Here is a 13,735-nt window from a genome sequence, read left to right as displayed (position 1 = left end):
GAAGGCAACACATGCTGTAAGTGTCTATAGACCAATTATTTGTTTGTAAACATTCGGGATGCGCGCGCAATGTGGCTGCAGAAAACCGGGAAATGATAGCCTTTATAATGGTTAGAGAAGTACACGGATTATACAAATAGTACGATTTAAAAAGACCAAAAACTTCGAGAAGGACAGCCTTTAAGAGAAAAGTCGATTCTCCATTGATCTGTCACATCAGAATTTTGATTTGGGTTACGAAAGTCTTGAAATTTGAGTGAGAATGTCGCCCGGTAGACCGCATCTTATGCGGCAGCCATGTCTTCACGTCACAAAGTTCATAATTTTACAGTTTTACAGTCAATTATACACCTTAAAAGTCAAGCAGGGCAGCTTTAAAGAGATATGGGAATTCTGCTTTTAGCCAGCTGGTCCGATTATTTTTGTGATTTGTGTAAAACTGGCAATCTGAGTGAGACGGCGTCCCCGTTACACTGTTTTGACGTTGTTAGCCTCAGTCAGACTCGGGTCGCTCACTGGCAGTGTGCACAATGTTGTATTTCACCCCATTCTCCACTATAAACGTCAGGGAGGACTGCCTTTTGTAGATACAAGCCTGCTGAAGATAGCCAGCATCTCGGATTTCTTTAACCAAGCCTGTTTCATTCATCATTTGCCTGAGAAAGCGACCTTCGTTAGCCAGGCTAGTTTTGCCCGAGCCAGCCTAGTTTTGCCCGTTCACTCCATTCTACAGTAAAAACGTCAGGGAGGACTACCTTTTGTAGATACGAGCCTGCTGAAGATAGCCAACATCTCGGATTTCTTTAACCGAGCCTGTTTCATTCGTCATTTGCCTGAAAAAGTGACCTCCGTTAGCCAGGCTAGTTTTGCCCTATCACTCGGTCAGGATATTTAAGGTATCGGGGGTCAAGTGACTTTTGTGCATGGACAAATGAAACGTAAATGTATTTGTTCAAAGGACAAGTGCCTCAAAAAGTTAATGTCAAGCTCTGAAATCCAGTGGCCAGAGATATATGATGACCTGATCCAAGTGTATACCTGGGAGAAGTCCGTCCTTTGCAGCCGACATGCGCAGTTGAGCATGCTTGACAGTGGTGTGACATAGGGTGATAATTGGTCTATATTAGCTATATTACTATCAAAATGATAAGTAGGCTACAAATACATAATGAGCATTCATGCAATCGCACTTTTTCTCTCACTCCCAACTGGGTACTCGGCTGCAAATGTAGCATGCCTGGAAATGTCTTTCCACGTTACTCTTTTTGTTATTTGACAACTTCTCATTGCAAAGCAAACATGCAGGCAATCCTTCCGCATTGGCAATGAAAGCAAATGATTCGGTCCAAAAACTGTTGAATCCTCTGTTCTCCTCAGCTATCTTTCTCTTTTTCCCTTTGGGATCCATGGCCCATGACACACCCGCCGGTTTGTTTGCAACAGCCACCTGTCTGGCATTACGCCGAGCTGAAAGAAACGTGTGTCGCAGGCTATGACGTAAATCTTCGTTGACAGACATGTTGAAATAAAATATTTATTATACACACACATTTTGCTGTAAAAATGTGTATAATTATTTTTTCAACATTTCTGTTTTAATAATTAAAACAAAAAATATGTTCACACCATCTTTTTCCATTTTCATATTTTTGAAAAAGCTCCAGGGAGCCACTAGGGCGGCGCTAAAGAGCCGCATGCGGCTCTAGAGCTGCGGGTTGCCGACCCCTGGTATATATAAAACCATACACTGTTAACAGATCCTTTCCCCAGGTCAAGAGTATGGGCCGTATTCTCTGTTAACAGATCCTTTGCCTCAGATCAAGAATACAGATTGTTTTACATATTTGTTTAAATACTTCACGCGACCAGAGTTCTTGTACGCTATCAGAGTTTGCCAACTCTGACCTAGACAAAGTAAAATTAGCAAGTCAAATAATGACCCAAATTTACTAAACCAAGATTCTACAATAAAATAACTAATAAAAGTAGGATTACAAGTAACACACATACATTTGGTTCACCCCTGGTCTGTATATATAAAACCATACACTCTGTTAACAGATCCTTTCCCCAGGTCAAGAGTATGGGCCGTATTCTCTGTTAACGGATCCATTGCCTGTTAGAGGTGTTAGATGTCCAACTTTGACTCCCTTACCCGGCCATCTACGCCCTGGATGGTGTGTGTAGTCTAGTAACTTCAGTCTCTCTCTGTCTCTCTCTCTCTTTTATTTCCCCCATGCATGGGAGTGAATGCAGAGATGCAGGGCATGATTTATTTTGACTCCCAGGAAACGTGGCCAGTTGGCATTGCCTTGGAGAGGAATTATGGTTGTGAGGAAAAACAATCAGCAGGCACAATACATATGCATAACACTGCGTTCCTTCCACTACATCTCACTATCTTCTTTCCCTTATTCTCTCATCCACCCTTTGTTCCCCCCTCATCATCATCTTGGCATATCCCTGTAGACTAATTCAATTTATGCTTTTTTCCTCCCCTTCTCTCTCTCTCTCTCTCTCTCCTTCCGTCTTTCCCTCCAGTCGGAGCTCTCTGGCAGCGCTGTCCTCCACCAGGCCAGGAGAGACCAGGTGGTGGAGTCGTGCCGGGCCCACAGCGCGTCCAGCCGAAAGCGGCGGGTCCTGACGCCCGGAGACCTGAAGCACCTGGTGGTAGATGAGGAGCACGAGCTCATCTACTGCTACGTACCCAAGGTGGCCTGCACCAACTGGAAGCGTGTCATGATGGTACTGACGGGCCACGGGAAATACAGGTCGGTGGGGGGTGAAGACTTTCTGACGTGGGGGGGGTTGAAAGAGGGGTTGTAGAATGATTGGTAAAGGTTAGTTCTAGTAGTCTTAACGATATGACTGGGATGTTCGTTGATCCTCTATTTCGTGTCTATCTGTGCCAGCGACCCCATGGAGATCCCATCCAATGAAGCCCACGTCCCCTCCAACCTGAAGACCCTAAACCAGTACAGCATCGCAGAGATCAACCACCGCCTCAAGACCTACCTCAAGTTCCTCTTTGTCCGCGAGCCCTTTGAGAGGCTCGTCTCGGCATACCGTAACAAGTTCACCCTCAAGTACAACTCCTCCTTTCACCGACGCTTTGGCACTCGCATCGTCCGCCGCTACCGCAAGAACGCCACGCAGGAGGCGCTGGCCAACGGCGCCGACGTCAAGTTCCGTGAGTTTGCCGATTACCTGGTGGACCCGGCGACGCAGCGCGACGGCCCGCTGAATGAGCACTGGCAGACGGTGTACCAACTGTGCCACCCATGCCACGTCCACTACGACCTGGTGGGCAAGTATGAATCTCTGGAGGAGGATGCCAACTACGTGCTGCGTCTGGCGGGCGCCAGTGATTCGGTGCGCTTCCCGTCGTACGCCAAGTCCACCCGCACCACGGATGCCATGACGGCGCAGTTCTTCGGCAACGTGAGCTCCTTGCAGCAGAGACAGCTGTACCAGCTCTACAAGATGGACTTCCTCATGTTCAACTACTCCACGCCCAGCTACCTCCGTCTTGACTAGCGGAGGGGGGCCACTTACGGGACCGAGGACTCTGAGGAGGGTCCTTTGCTGAGTGGCAAAATCCGCGGAACCTCGAGAGAATGGGGAGAGGTCCAACTTTTATCACGGAAAAAACTTGATTTGAAAACTACCGACTACTCTCTGTCTCAAATAGAGACAGAGAGTAGGTGGTGATGTCAGCTTGTTTGTGAGGAAGTGTCCACTCTGCTCTAACATGGGATTGAGAGGGGGGGGGGGGTTAGTAAGGTGATCCGATGGTGTGTGAGTGTTAGGAGGAAGGAGGACAGAAAGGAGGTGAGCAGGGCTCCCCTGGAGAACAGGCACTTTGTGTTCTATATGTAAATGAGCTCCTGGAACAGTTCGGCGGCTTTGGATTCCACGCAGCTAATGGTGACCTTGCACGCGCCCTGACCCCAAAGCATCATGGGAACTTGTTTATTTAATCCCAACCGATGGAGAAACTCTTGTCAAATTGTAAAAATAATAATAATAATTTAAACAAAAACTAAATGCTCATACACCTCCCTTTTCTCTGCTGTTGACATGCCATGCCCTCAGTCTCGATGATGGAGTCCTGCATTTCAGTAATCAGCTGGCTGGCTGCCATTTTGACTACCTTACCCACACACACACACACACCCAATAGCTGGCTATTGACTTAGCTCTATCCAACCGTCAAATGAGAGTGCTTGTGAAACAATCTTGGGCCAAGAGTTGTAACAGTAGTATGGCTACAGCACTGGTCTTCTTACTGTGGTTTGGGAAGAAAACCTGAACTAGAACTCCTAAAACCTGAGGGCCTTCTCTGCAGCCCTGACACAGAACATTCTAGACTTTGCACCATAGGAAGTAGAAAGATATGTATGTGCCCTTGTGATGGAGGGTTACCTCCCATTTTCTAAGAGAGAAGCAGAGGAGAGATACCCAGTGTGCTTTAGAAAGGGTTAACGGAAGGAAGATGGGCGATATTCTTATAACCTTGCCTGCTCTTGCAAACCAACCAGTTTACACGCCTATAGCCACGCTCCCATACACTCTCATTCTCTGACGACTAAACACATTTATTTTTAAATGTTTGGTTAAGAATCTTTTTTGTTATTGTTGGTGTTTTCCTGTTTTGTTTTTGTTGCCTTTTGAAATGTTGCTGCAAGCAGCAATACAAAAATATTATTTAAATTGATTTTTTTAAGAGATGAACTGTTATTACAAGTTTTGTTGTAATAGTCTGTTTGTTGTTATTGTCTTTCCACATTTGTCTCTGGGAAACTCACTAGATTTCTATTGATTCAGAATTCATGAAGGGCGTACAATTGCGTCAGGTTGTTTGGGCGCCTTTGTTATTCTGTGCGTGAATAGATGGGCTATCTCATGGGATTTCATGCTTTATTATCCCATTCCCTGCAGTCAAACCTGGTGCCAAAAAGGTTGGAACACTGACATGGATGACACAGTCATCTAAACTCATATCAGTGTCATTCAAACAGTGAGAATAGAGGTCTGCTAAGATAGCGAGGGTCTGACTATACATATCAACAATACAGACAACCACAACTGCAACTGAATACAAGTGATAATGGTCTATATTCACCTGCCAAAGTCAGTCATACTAGCGGGTTGAAACTGCCATTGTTAGGTCTTGTCTAGAGGTCATTTTTACACAATGTGACTAGGTAGCTGAAATAGATGAGAATTTTAACTTTAACTGAGACAGAAAAGCAGGCAGAGTCAGGGAGAGCAGTCATGATACTTTTTTTTACACGTATGTCATTTCTTTCTAATACTGACTAAAGACAGATATGTTTTACAGGGTAATGTCTGTTACTGTCTGGGTCTACACGGGCACAGTTAAGGAGTGATTATGTCAGTTATACAAATAATTCATTTTTTCGTTTGGACAGGCTTGTAGAACTGCTGCTGTACAGTATGGTAGCAATTTGTGTTGCTTTTGATATATAACAGCCGTGCGTGTGTGTGTGTGTGTTGAGGTATAATGAGCAACTGGTTTGGAGGAACATGGTCTGTAGCCCAACTCCACATCTGGATGTGATGATGGAGAGGGCCACTGGTTTGGCCTACATCCACAACCCCCATCCACTTAGAACAACAATATATCCTTTTTCAGCTCTCCTACATCCTTTATTGTACAAATGCTCAAATGCCAACAGACACACACACAAACACACAGCTGGTGCATAAACACTCCTGCTGACGTTGTTGCCATGTAGCATCTTAGTCAGCATCTGAACTGTATTTCAGGGGGGGTTGTGCTATATCAGATCCTGTATGTAGTCTATCTCAAAGAGTCACACAAAAACATAATGAACAGTTTACACAAAGGCTGATGCTCCAAACAAGCTCAAACATAGGCCTCTATCTCACTGGCCCTCTCTGTTCTCTCTCTCAATATCTGTCCCTCTTCTCTTCACGTTCCCTCTCTCTCTCCTGCCCTCCTTCTCTTCTCTCCTGCCCTCTTAATCTTCTCTCTTTCTCTCTCTGGCCATCCTTCTCTTCTTTCTCTTCAGTCCCACCTATCTCCTCAAGATGCCGTACATGGTTGTTTTTTTGGTCAGGGTCCCTACCTTCACAGCAGGAAAAGGGCAGGTGCCTCAGACAAAGTTGGTGAAAATCCTAAAAGGGAAACCCGAATGGGCCCACTGTCATCCCGGAAAGATTGAGTACTTTTTAAGTCCCAGTTGTTACCCTTGTTGTTACCTATAAGTGGGTGTTTATTCTGAGGCAAACGTTTGTATTTATGTTACTTACTTTACAACGTTGCTAAATGCAGATTAACAAGAAGTAACTTACAGCTACATATATTTATAAAACAAGTCCACAAAATGTTGCATCTCTCAAGATGGGAAAATGGACAGATACTGACAAGCAACTGGATTTATCATTTCAACCAATTGTCATTATAACTCTGTGTTACTTATTGTTCTGTTTCATGTGTTATTGTTCTTAAAACAACTTTTAAGCAGCAAGCTTGTAATGCCTCTATGAATATTCAAATATCAAGCCTCAGCCACAGTGAAATCCCTGTCAGTTCTGATGTCAAGCTCACAGAAGAACAAAGCCTGGAATGCTTGTTCATTGTTTGGTTCTAAATTATTTTGTAGTTGTTTTTCTTTCCTTTTGTGTCACATCTTTCTGCACATTCCACTGTCTATATCTGATCACATATACATGGCAGCATACTGCACGTTTACTGGCCAAAACTATTAGTCAATTTTCATGAAATTGACGAGTTGAAGCTTTAATTGTTCGACCCATTCTTCAAACTTCAGTCCGGTCAGTTCAATGAATAGGTCTGTTGTTATACCAATCTACATGGTTGCCTAACCTCCGCTAAAGTCATTTTCTTCAACATGTCAGAACCAAGTTACACAACGAGTGCCTTCTCAGCCATCTTCAGTTTTTAGAGCACTTTATTTATCCCATTGGTCGAACTACAAGGGCATATGAAGATGGAAACACACACACGTATGTCACACGACTGGTCACCACCCCTGGATGTCGAGTTGATGGGGGGGCGGGGGGTGTTGTTTACAGATCTGCTGTGTTCAGATCTTCCCTTCAAATTCTTAGTGCTTTTTTTGTTGTACGCCTTTCCAAACCACAGTCCCTGAACCATCAGTGGGCTGCTTCCAGTGTTTTCATCAGTTGCCGGATGGTGTGTGTATGTGTTTGGGTACTGTATGTGTGTTCATGTATTTTTAAGCGCTTATTTATTTATTTTTTCTGCTCTCTCAATGTGTGTATGTGTGTGTGAACAGTACTGTAAGCATTTGCATTCAATATGTGTGCATGTGTGTTCATTGGGAGAGACATTGCACCTACTCTGCCTTAGAGAGTACTGTAACTATATGAACATTGACAGTCTCTTTCCAACAGGCTTCTTGTACTGTATTTATTTATTTATGCATTTCAACAACTACCCATAATACTCTTCTGGCTATCACTATGGCAACACACCTGGACTCACTCTCTCCATATCTATTATCCTCATGGGGATGTCTCCTCATCTTCAGGACTGCTCACCAACATGATTAATAATATACGGAAAGTGAGGTGTTTTGGCCAGTGTGGTTCATCAGTTATTCTGATTTCACAATAAAATTCTGCAGAAACAAACTTAAAATGCCTTTGACTAATGGTTTCCCTCATGTCATTTTCTATGCCACATATGCACACTGGCACACATGGCACACACACAAACCATCAAAAAATCTCACAGCACTCCCACCTGCATTGTCATTTCACAGCTTACGTTGGCATGGTGATCCACTTTTTGCTTACCCATGGGCACCTTGTGCCACCTGGTGATTACAACACATGCCACCTGTTGTACACAAAGCATGCTAGAATATTCCAAACCTTCAACCTTTGTTACCTTGGTTACCACTAGGACAGATGCACAAGGTAGAAGTAGTGTTTTTGTATAGGGCGATAATATAATAGGGTCTAGTCCAGCAAGGCTGCCTGTTATAGGTTTGTAGGGTCCTTGTGCTGTGTGGGGGAAGGGGTTCTCCTTCTCTGTCAGTATCCTCCTTCTGGGCTGCAGTTCCTTTCAAGCGGGCAGCCTTGAGGGAGTAGCCTGTAGGGAGTGGCCCGTAGGTCTATAAACAACCACAGCGGCGGAAGGTTACTATCTCTCTCTGGCCGACCACAGACCAGTCTCTCATTAATACAAACTCAACAGGATATAACTCACTGAGGTGAAATGATCTACCGCCCTAAGAATTTTTTTTTTGCAAATGAATGAAATCAATTACAAACTAGAAACGGCTGTTCCTGCGAAACAGCAGTGAGAATGCTGAAAACCTGAATGGGGATAGCTGACCATGCTAAAAAAGCTGAAAATAGTGAAAATTTAGTAGAAAGTTATAAGCTGAAGCTTCAAAGCAACCGAAAGGTATTTTTGAAAGGGGCTGGAGCAGCATTCCAACAATGATTTGAAAGGATTTACCATTACTTTTAAAGGGAGAATAATTTGCACAAAAACCTTAATATTTTAAAAAGTATAAAAGTGAGAAATGAGAAAATACCCGCAAGCTGAAATGAATTTCAAAAATGTGTGAGTCACACAAAAGAGGCAGTGTGGAAGCTGAACTGCATCATCTTAACAAAGCTAAGAGCTAAAATAGCCTACAATGTGGGAGAAGCTGAAAGCTGAACTGTTAAACAGAAGAAGAAGTAGGCTAGCTAGTCGTAACAAGAATATTATCGTTTTAACAGATTAAATTATAGTTGGGATAGTAATAGCAGTAGCAGATGTAGCCTACCATTGAGTGCGTTTACTCGGCTTTCTTAGTAGGATTCAATGTGTTGATGGAATGAAACATACAGCAGTAGGGCCGATACAGGAAGACACGGCGACACTTTGTTGCAGAAGGATGATGGTGCAAGTTTTGTCCGTGGAGCATACAACGATTAATAAAAAAGAATCATGTAGACGTGTTTATTGAGTAATCGCATAACTAAGTACACATGTAAACGGAGTAATCGTATTAGTAATCGTGTTTCTCATGGTCAAGTAAACGTACCAATCACCTGTGTGAGAGACTGAGTGGTGCGTGTCTGTCGTTACGGTGATGGTGCAGCTATGATTGCTAACGCGGTGAGGGCACAGAATAAGAGAAATGTAGCTAGAATCCACACCTCAAACAAGATAACCTAGACGCAAAACTGTACGTCCAATCCAAAATATAAGGATATTTTCCGAGACCCAAGACTCTGCCGAAACCAGAGATATTCTTTATATGTATGTGTAGTCAGAAATACGACTCTACCTGCAGTTTCAAAAACGTGTTCCTTCTGCTTTCCTGGTGCGTGTTTGTTTGGTTGCCACGGCGATGGAGCAGCTATGATTGCTAACGCGCTGAGGGCAGAGAATAAGAGAAATGTAGCTCAAATCCACACCTCAAACAAGATAACCTAGACGCAAAACTGTACGTCCAATCCAAAATATAAGGATATTTTCCGAGACCCAAGACTCTGCTGAAACCAGAGATGTCCTTTATATGTCTGTGCGGTCAGAAATACGACTCTATCGGCAGTTTCAAAATCTTGTTCCTTCTTGCTTTCTCTGACTGATTTTACTCACCTCTCCATTGAAGTTAGTGAGAGAATTTGAAAGGCTGCTCTCGCTTCAAGGCTCATAGCTGAAAGTCTGTAAATGTGAGCTCTTTAGTAGTTACATTGGCTGAAAGAGGACAATATTTCCTACATTTTAAGGTATAACTTGTTTCTGTAAGTTAAACTATATGAACGTTAGAGGAATTTGTTTGACAAATTAGTTGAATATCAGAAAAAGAGCAGCAAGCACTCTGCTTGCTGCTCATTCATAAAAATCAAGAAGGAGCAAACATTTTAATGTATTTCAAACTGTCATAATTCAAAATTGGCTGAACATTTGAAAAAGCTGAATCATTTGGGAATAGCTGAATGTCTTGTGAACATTTTAAAGGTTGAATGGTGTCTCTAGCTGAAAGTAAGCTGAAGTAGTTACGTTTGAAAGAGGAGGAAGCTTTTTAATGATTTGAAAGGATTTACCATTACTTTTAATGGGAGAATAATTTGCACAAAAACCTTAATGTCTTAAAAAGTATAAAAGTGAGAAATACCAAAAGTCATAGCCATCATCTCCTGAAGGAGCTGAACGTTTTGATACAAAAGTTGTAGGAATCGGTTAAAGTATGCAGAACGAGTTAAAGGCCAAAAAACGGCGGAAGAACTAAGAAGTTGATATAACTAGAAAAGGCTGTTCCTGCGAAACAGCAGTGAGAATGCTGACAACCTGAATGGGGATAGCTTACCATGCTAAAAAAGCTGAATAGTGAAAATTTAGTAGAAAGTTATAAGCTGAAGCTTCAAAGCAACCGAAAGGTATTTTTGAAAGGGGCTGGAGCAGCATTCCAACAATGATTTGAAAGGATTTACCATTACTTTTAAAGGGAGAATAATTTGCACAAAAACCTTAATATTTTAAAAAGTATAAAAGTGAGAAATGAGAAAATACCCGCAAGCTGAATGCTGAAATGAATTTCAAAAATGTGTGAGTCACACAAAAGAGGCAGTGTGGAAGCTGAACTGCATCATCTTAACAAAGCTAAGAGCTAAAATAGCCTACAATGTGGGAGAAGCTGAAAGCTTAACTGTTAAACAGAAGAAGTAGGCTAGCTAGTCGTAACAAGAATATTATCGTTTTAACAGATTAAATTATAGTTGGGATAGTATTAGCAGTAGCAGATGTAGCCTATGTGTTTACTCGGCTTTCTTAGTTGGATTCAATGTGTTGATGGAATGAAACATACAGCAGTAGGGCCGATACAGGAAGACACGGCGACACTTTGTTGCAGAAGGATGATGGTGCAAGTTTTGTCCGTGGAGCATACAACGATTAATACAAAAGAATCATGTAGACGTAATCGCATAACTAATTACACATGTAAACGGAGTAATCGTATTATTGGCATAAACCGACAATTGCTAGTAATCGTGTTTCTCATGGTCAAGTAAACGTACCAATCACCTGTGTGAGAGACTGAGTGGTGCGTGTCTGTCGTTACGGTGATGGTGCAGCTATGATTGCTAACGCGCTGAGGGCAGAGAATAAGAGAAATGAAGCTAGAATCCACACCTCAAACAAGATAACCTAGACGCAAAACTGTACGTCAAATCCAAAATATAAGGATATTTTCCGAGACCCAAGACTCTGCCGAAACCAGAGATATTCTTTATATGTCTGTGCAGTCAGAAATACGACTCTACCTGCAGTTTCAAAAACGTGTTCCTTTTGCTTTCCTGGTGCTTGTTTGTTTGGTTGCCACGGTGATGGCGCAGCTGTGATAGCTAACGAGCTAGGCAGAGAGAAAAACGAACATTTACCTAGCATCCACACCTCAAACAAGTTGACCTAGACGCAAAACTATACGTCCAATCCAAAATATAAGGATATTTTCCGAGACCCAAGACTCTGCCGAAACCAGAGATGTCCTTTATATGTCTGTGCGGTCAGAAATACGACTCTATCGGCAGTTTCAAAATCTTGTTCCTTCTTGCTTTCTCTGACTGATTTTACTCACCTCTCCATTGAAGTTAGTGAGAGAATTTGAAAGGCTGCTCTCGCTTCAAGGCTCATAGCTGAAAATCTGTAAATGTGAGCTCTTTAGTAGTTACATTGGCTGAAAGAGGACAATTTTTCCTACATTTTAAGGTATAACTTGTTTCTGTAAGTTAAACTATATGAACGTTAGAGGAATTTGTTTGACAATTTAGTTGAATATCAGAAAAAGAGCAGCCAGCAGAGTGTGACACTCTGCTTGCTGCTCATTCATAAAAATCAAGAAGGAGCAAACATTTTAATGTATTTCAAACTGTCATAATTCAAAATTGGCTGAACATTTGAAAAAGCTGAATCATTTGGGAATAGATGAATGTCTTGTGAACATTTTAAAGGTTGAATGGTGTCTCTAGCTGAAAGTAAGCTGAAGTAGTTACGTTTGAAAGAGGAGGAAGCTTTTTAATGATTTGAAAGGATTTACCATTACTTTTAATGGGAGAATAATTTGCACAAAAACCTTAATGTCTTAAAAAGTATAAAAGTGAGAAATACCAAAAGTCATAGCCATCATCTCCTGAAGGAGCTGAACGTTTTGATACAAAAGTTGTAGGAATCGGTTAAAGTATGCAGAACGAGTTAAAGGCCAAAAAACGGCGGAAGAACTAAGAAGTTGATATAATAATAACTAGAAACGGCTGTTCCTGCGAAACAGCAGTGAGAATGCTGAAACCCTGAATGGGGATAGCTGACCATGCTAAAAAAGCTGAAAATAGTGAACATTTAGTAGAAAGTTATAAGCTGAAGCTTCAAAGCAACGGAAAGGTATTTTTGAAAGGGGCTGGAGCAGCATTCCAACAATGATTTGAAAGGATTTACCATTACTTTTAAAGGGAGAATAATTTGCACAAAAACCTTAATATTTTAAAAAGTATAAAAGTGAGAAATGAGAAAATACCCGCAAGCTGAAATGAATTTCAAAAATGTGTGAGTGACACAAAAGAGGCAGTGTGGAAGCTGAACTGCATCATCTGCATCATCTTAACAAAGCTAAGAGCTAAAATAGCCTACAATGCGGGAGAAGCTGAAAGCTGAACTGTTAAACAGAAGAAGTAGGCTAGCTAGTCGGAACAAGAATATTATCGTTTTAACAGCTGAAATTATAGTTGGGATAGTAATAGCAGTAGCAGATGTAGCCTACCATTGAGTGCGTTTACTCGGCTTTCTTAGTAGGATTCAATGTGTTGATGGAATGAAACATACAGCAGTAGAGCCGATACAGGAAGACACAGCGACACTTTGTTGCAGAAGGATGATGGTGCAAGTTTTTTCCGTGGAGCATACAACGATTAATATTGAATTTTGAAAATGAATTCCGTTCATATTTTGAATTCTTTTTCAATCCTTATAAAATGAAGTCACTTAAAGATGCTAAATAAGTTGTCAAAGGGGAAAAATTAGCAGAAATGTAGTTGCTGGAACTCTTTTCAGAGCTGGAAAGTACTTGTGGAAGGACGGGGAGCTGAATTAGCATTGAAAAACAAACTACTGTAAAACATGTAAAAAAAGAACAGTGCTGAACAATACAGTGTAAAGAAGTTCAACTGTTAAACAAATATATATTTAAAGAAGCCAATATGACCATTGATATGTACTCTGATATTAGAAGGAAAGGAATAAATGAAATCTTAAACTGAACCAAGTCCAGTAAGGTTAATGATTGTTCAGTTTTTATAAAGGCGAGTCACACAAAAGAGGCAGTGTGGAAGATGAACTGCATCATCTTAACAAAGCTAAGAGCTAAAATAGCCTACAATGTGGGAGAAGCTGAAAGCTGAACTGTTAAACAGAAGAAGTAGGCTAGCTAGTCGTAACAAGAATATTATCGTTTTAACAGATTAAATTATAGTTGGGATAGTATTAGCAGTAGCAGATGTAGCCTATGCGTTTACTCGGCTTTCTTAGTTGGATTCAATGTGTTGATGGAATGAAACATACAGCAGTAGGGCCGATACAGGAAGACACGGCGACACTTTGTTGCAGAAGGATGATGGTGCAAGTTGTCCGTGGAGCATACAACGATTAATAAAAAAGAATCATGTAGACGTGTTTATTGAGTAATCGCATAACTAATTACAC

General features: G+C 41.7%; 1 protein-coding gene across 2 annotated transcripts in view; it reads left to right on the top strand.

Moving 5' to 3' along the window:
- chst11 (carbohydrate (chondroitin 4) sulfotransferase 11) overlaps positions 1–7,659 on the top strand; it is an 83,444-nt gene extending 75,785 nt beyond the window's left edge. For both annotated transcript variants that reach the window (XM_062482879.1, XM_062482880.1), the window contains exons 3-4: positions 2,542–2,771; positions 2,913–7,659. In XM_062482879.1, coding sequence (XP_062338863.1) covers positions 2,542–2,771; positions 2,913–3,537 — 855 coding nt within the window. In that variant the 3' untranslated portion in view covers positions 3,538–7,659. The remainder of the gene's footprint in view (positions 1–2,541; positions 2,772–2,912) is intronic.
- The last annotated feature ends 6,076 nt before the right edge of the window (positions 7,660–13,735 follow it).

Source organism: Osmerus eperlanus, chromosome 17 (genome assembly GCF_963692335.1).
Source record: "Osmerus eperlanus chromosome 17, fOsmEpe2.1, whole genome shotgun sequence".
NCBI lineage: Eukaryota > Metazoa > Chordata > Actinopteri > Osmeriformes > Osmeridae > Osmerus > Osmerus eperlanus.
Note: the sequence above shows the minus strand (reverse complement) of the source record. Positions and strands in the feature narration are given on the sequence as shown.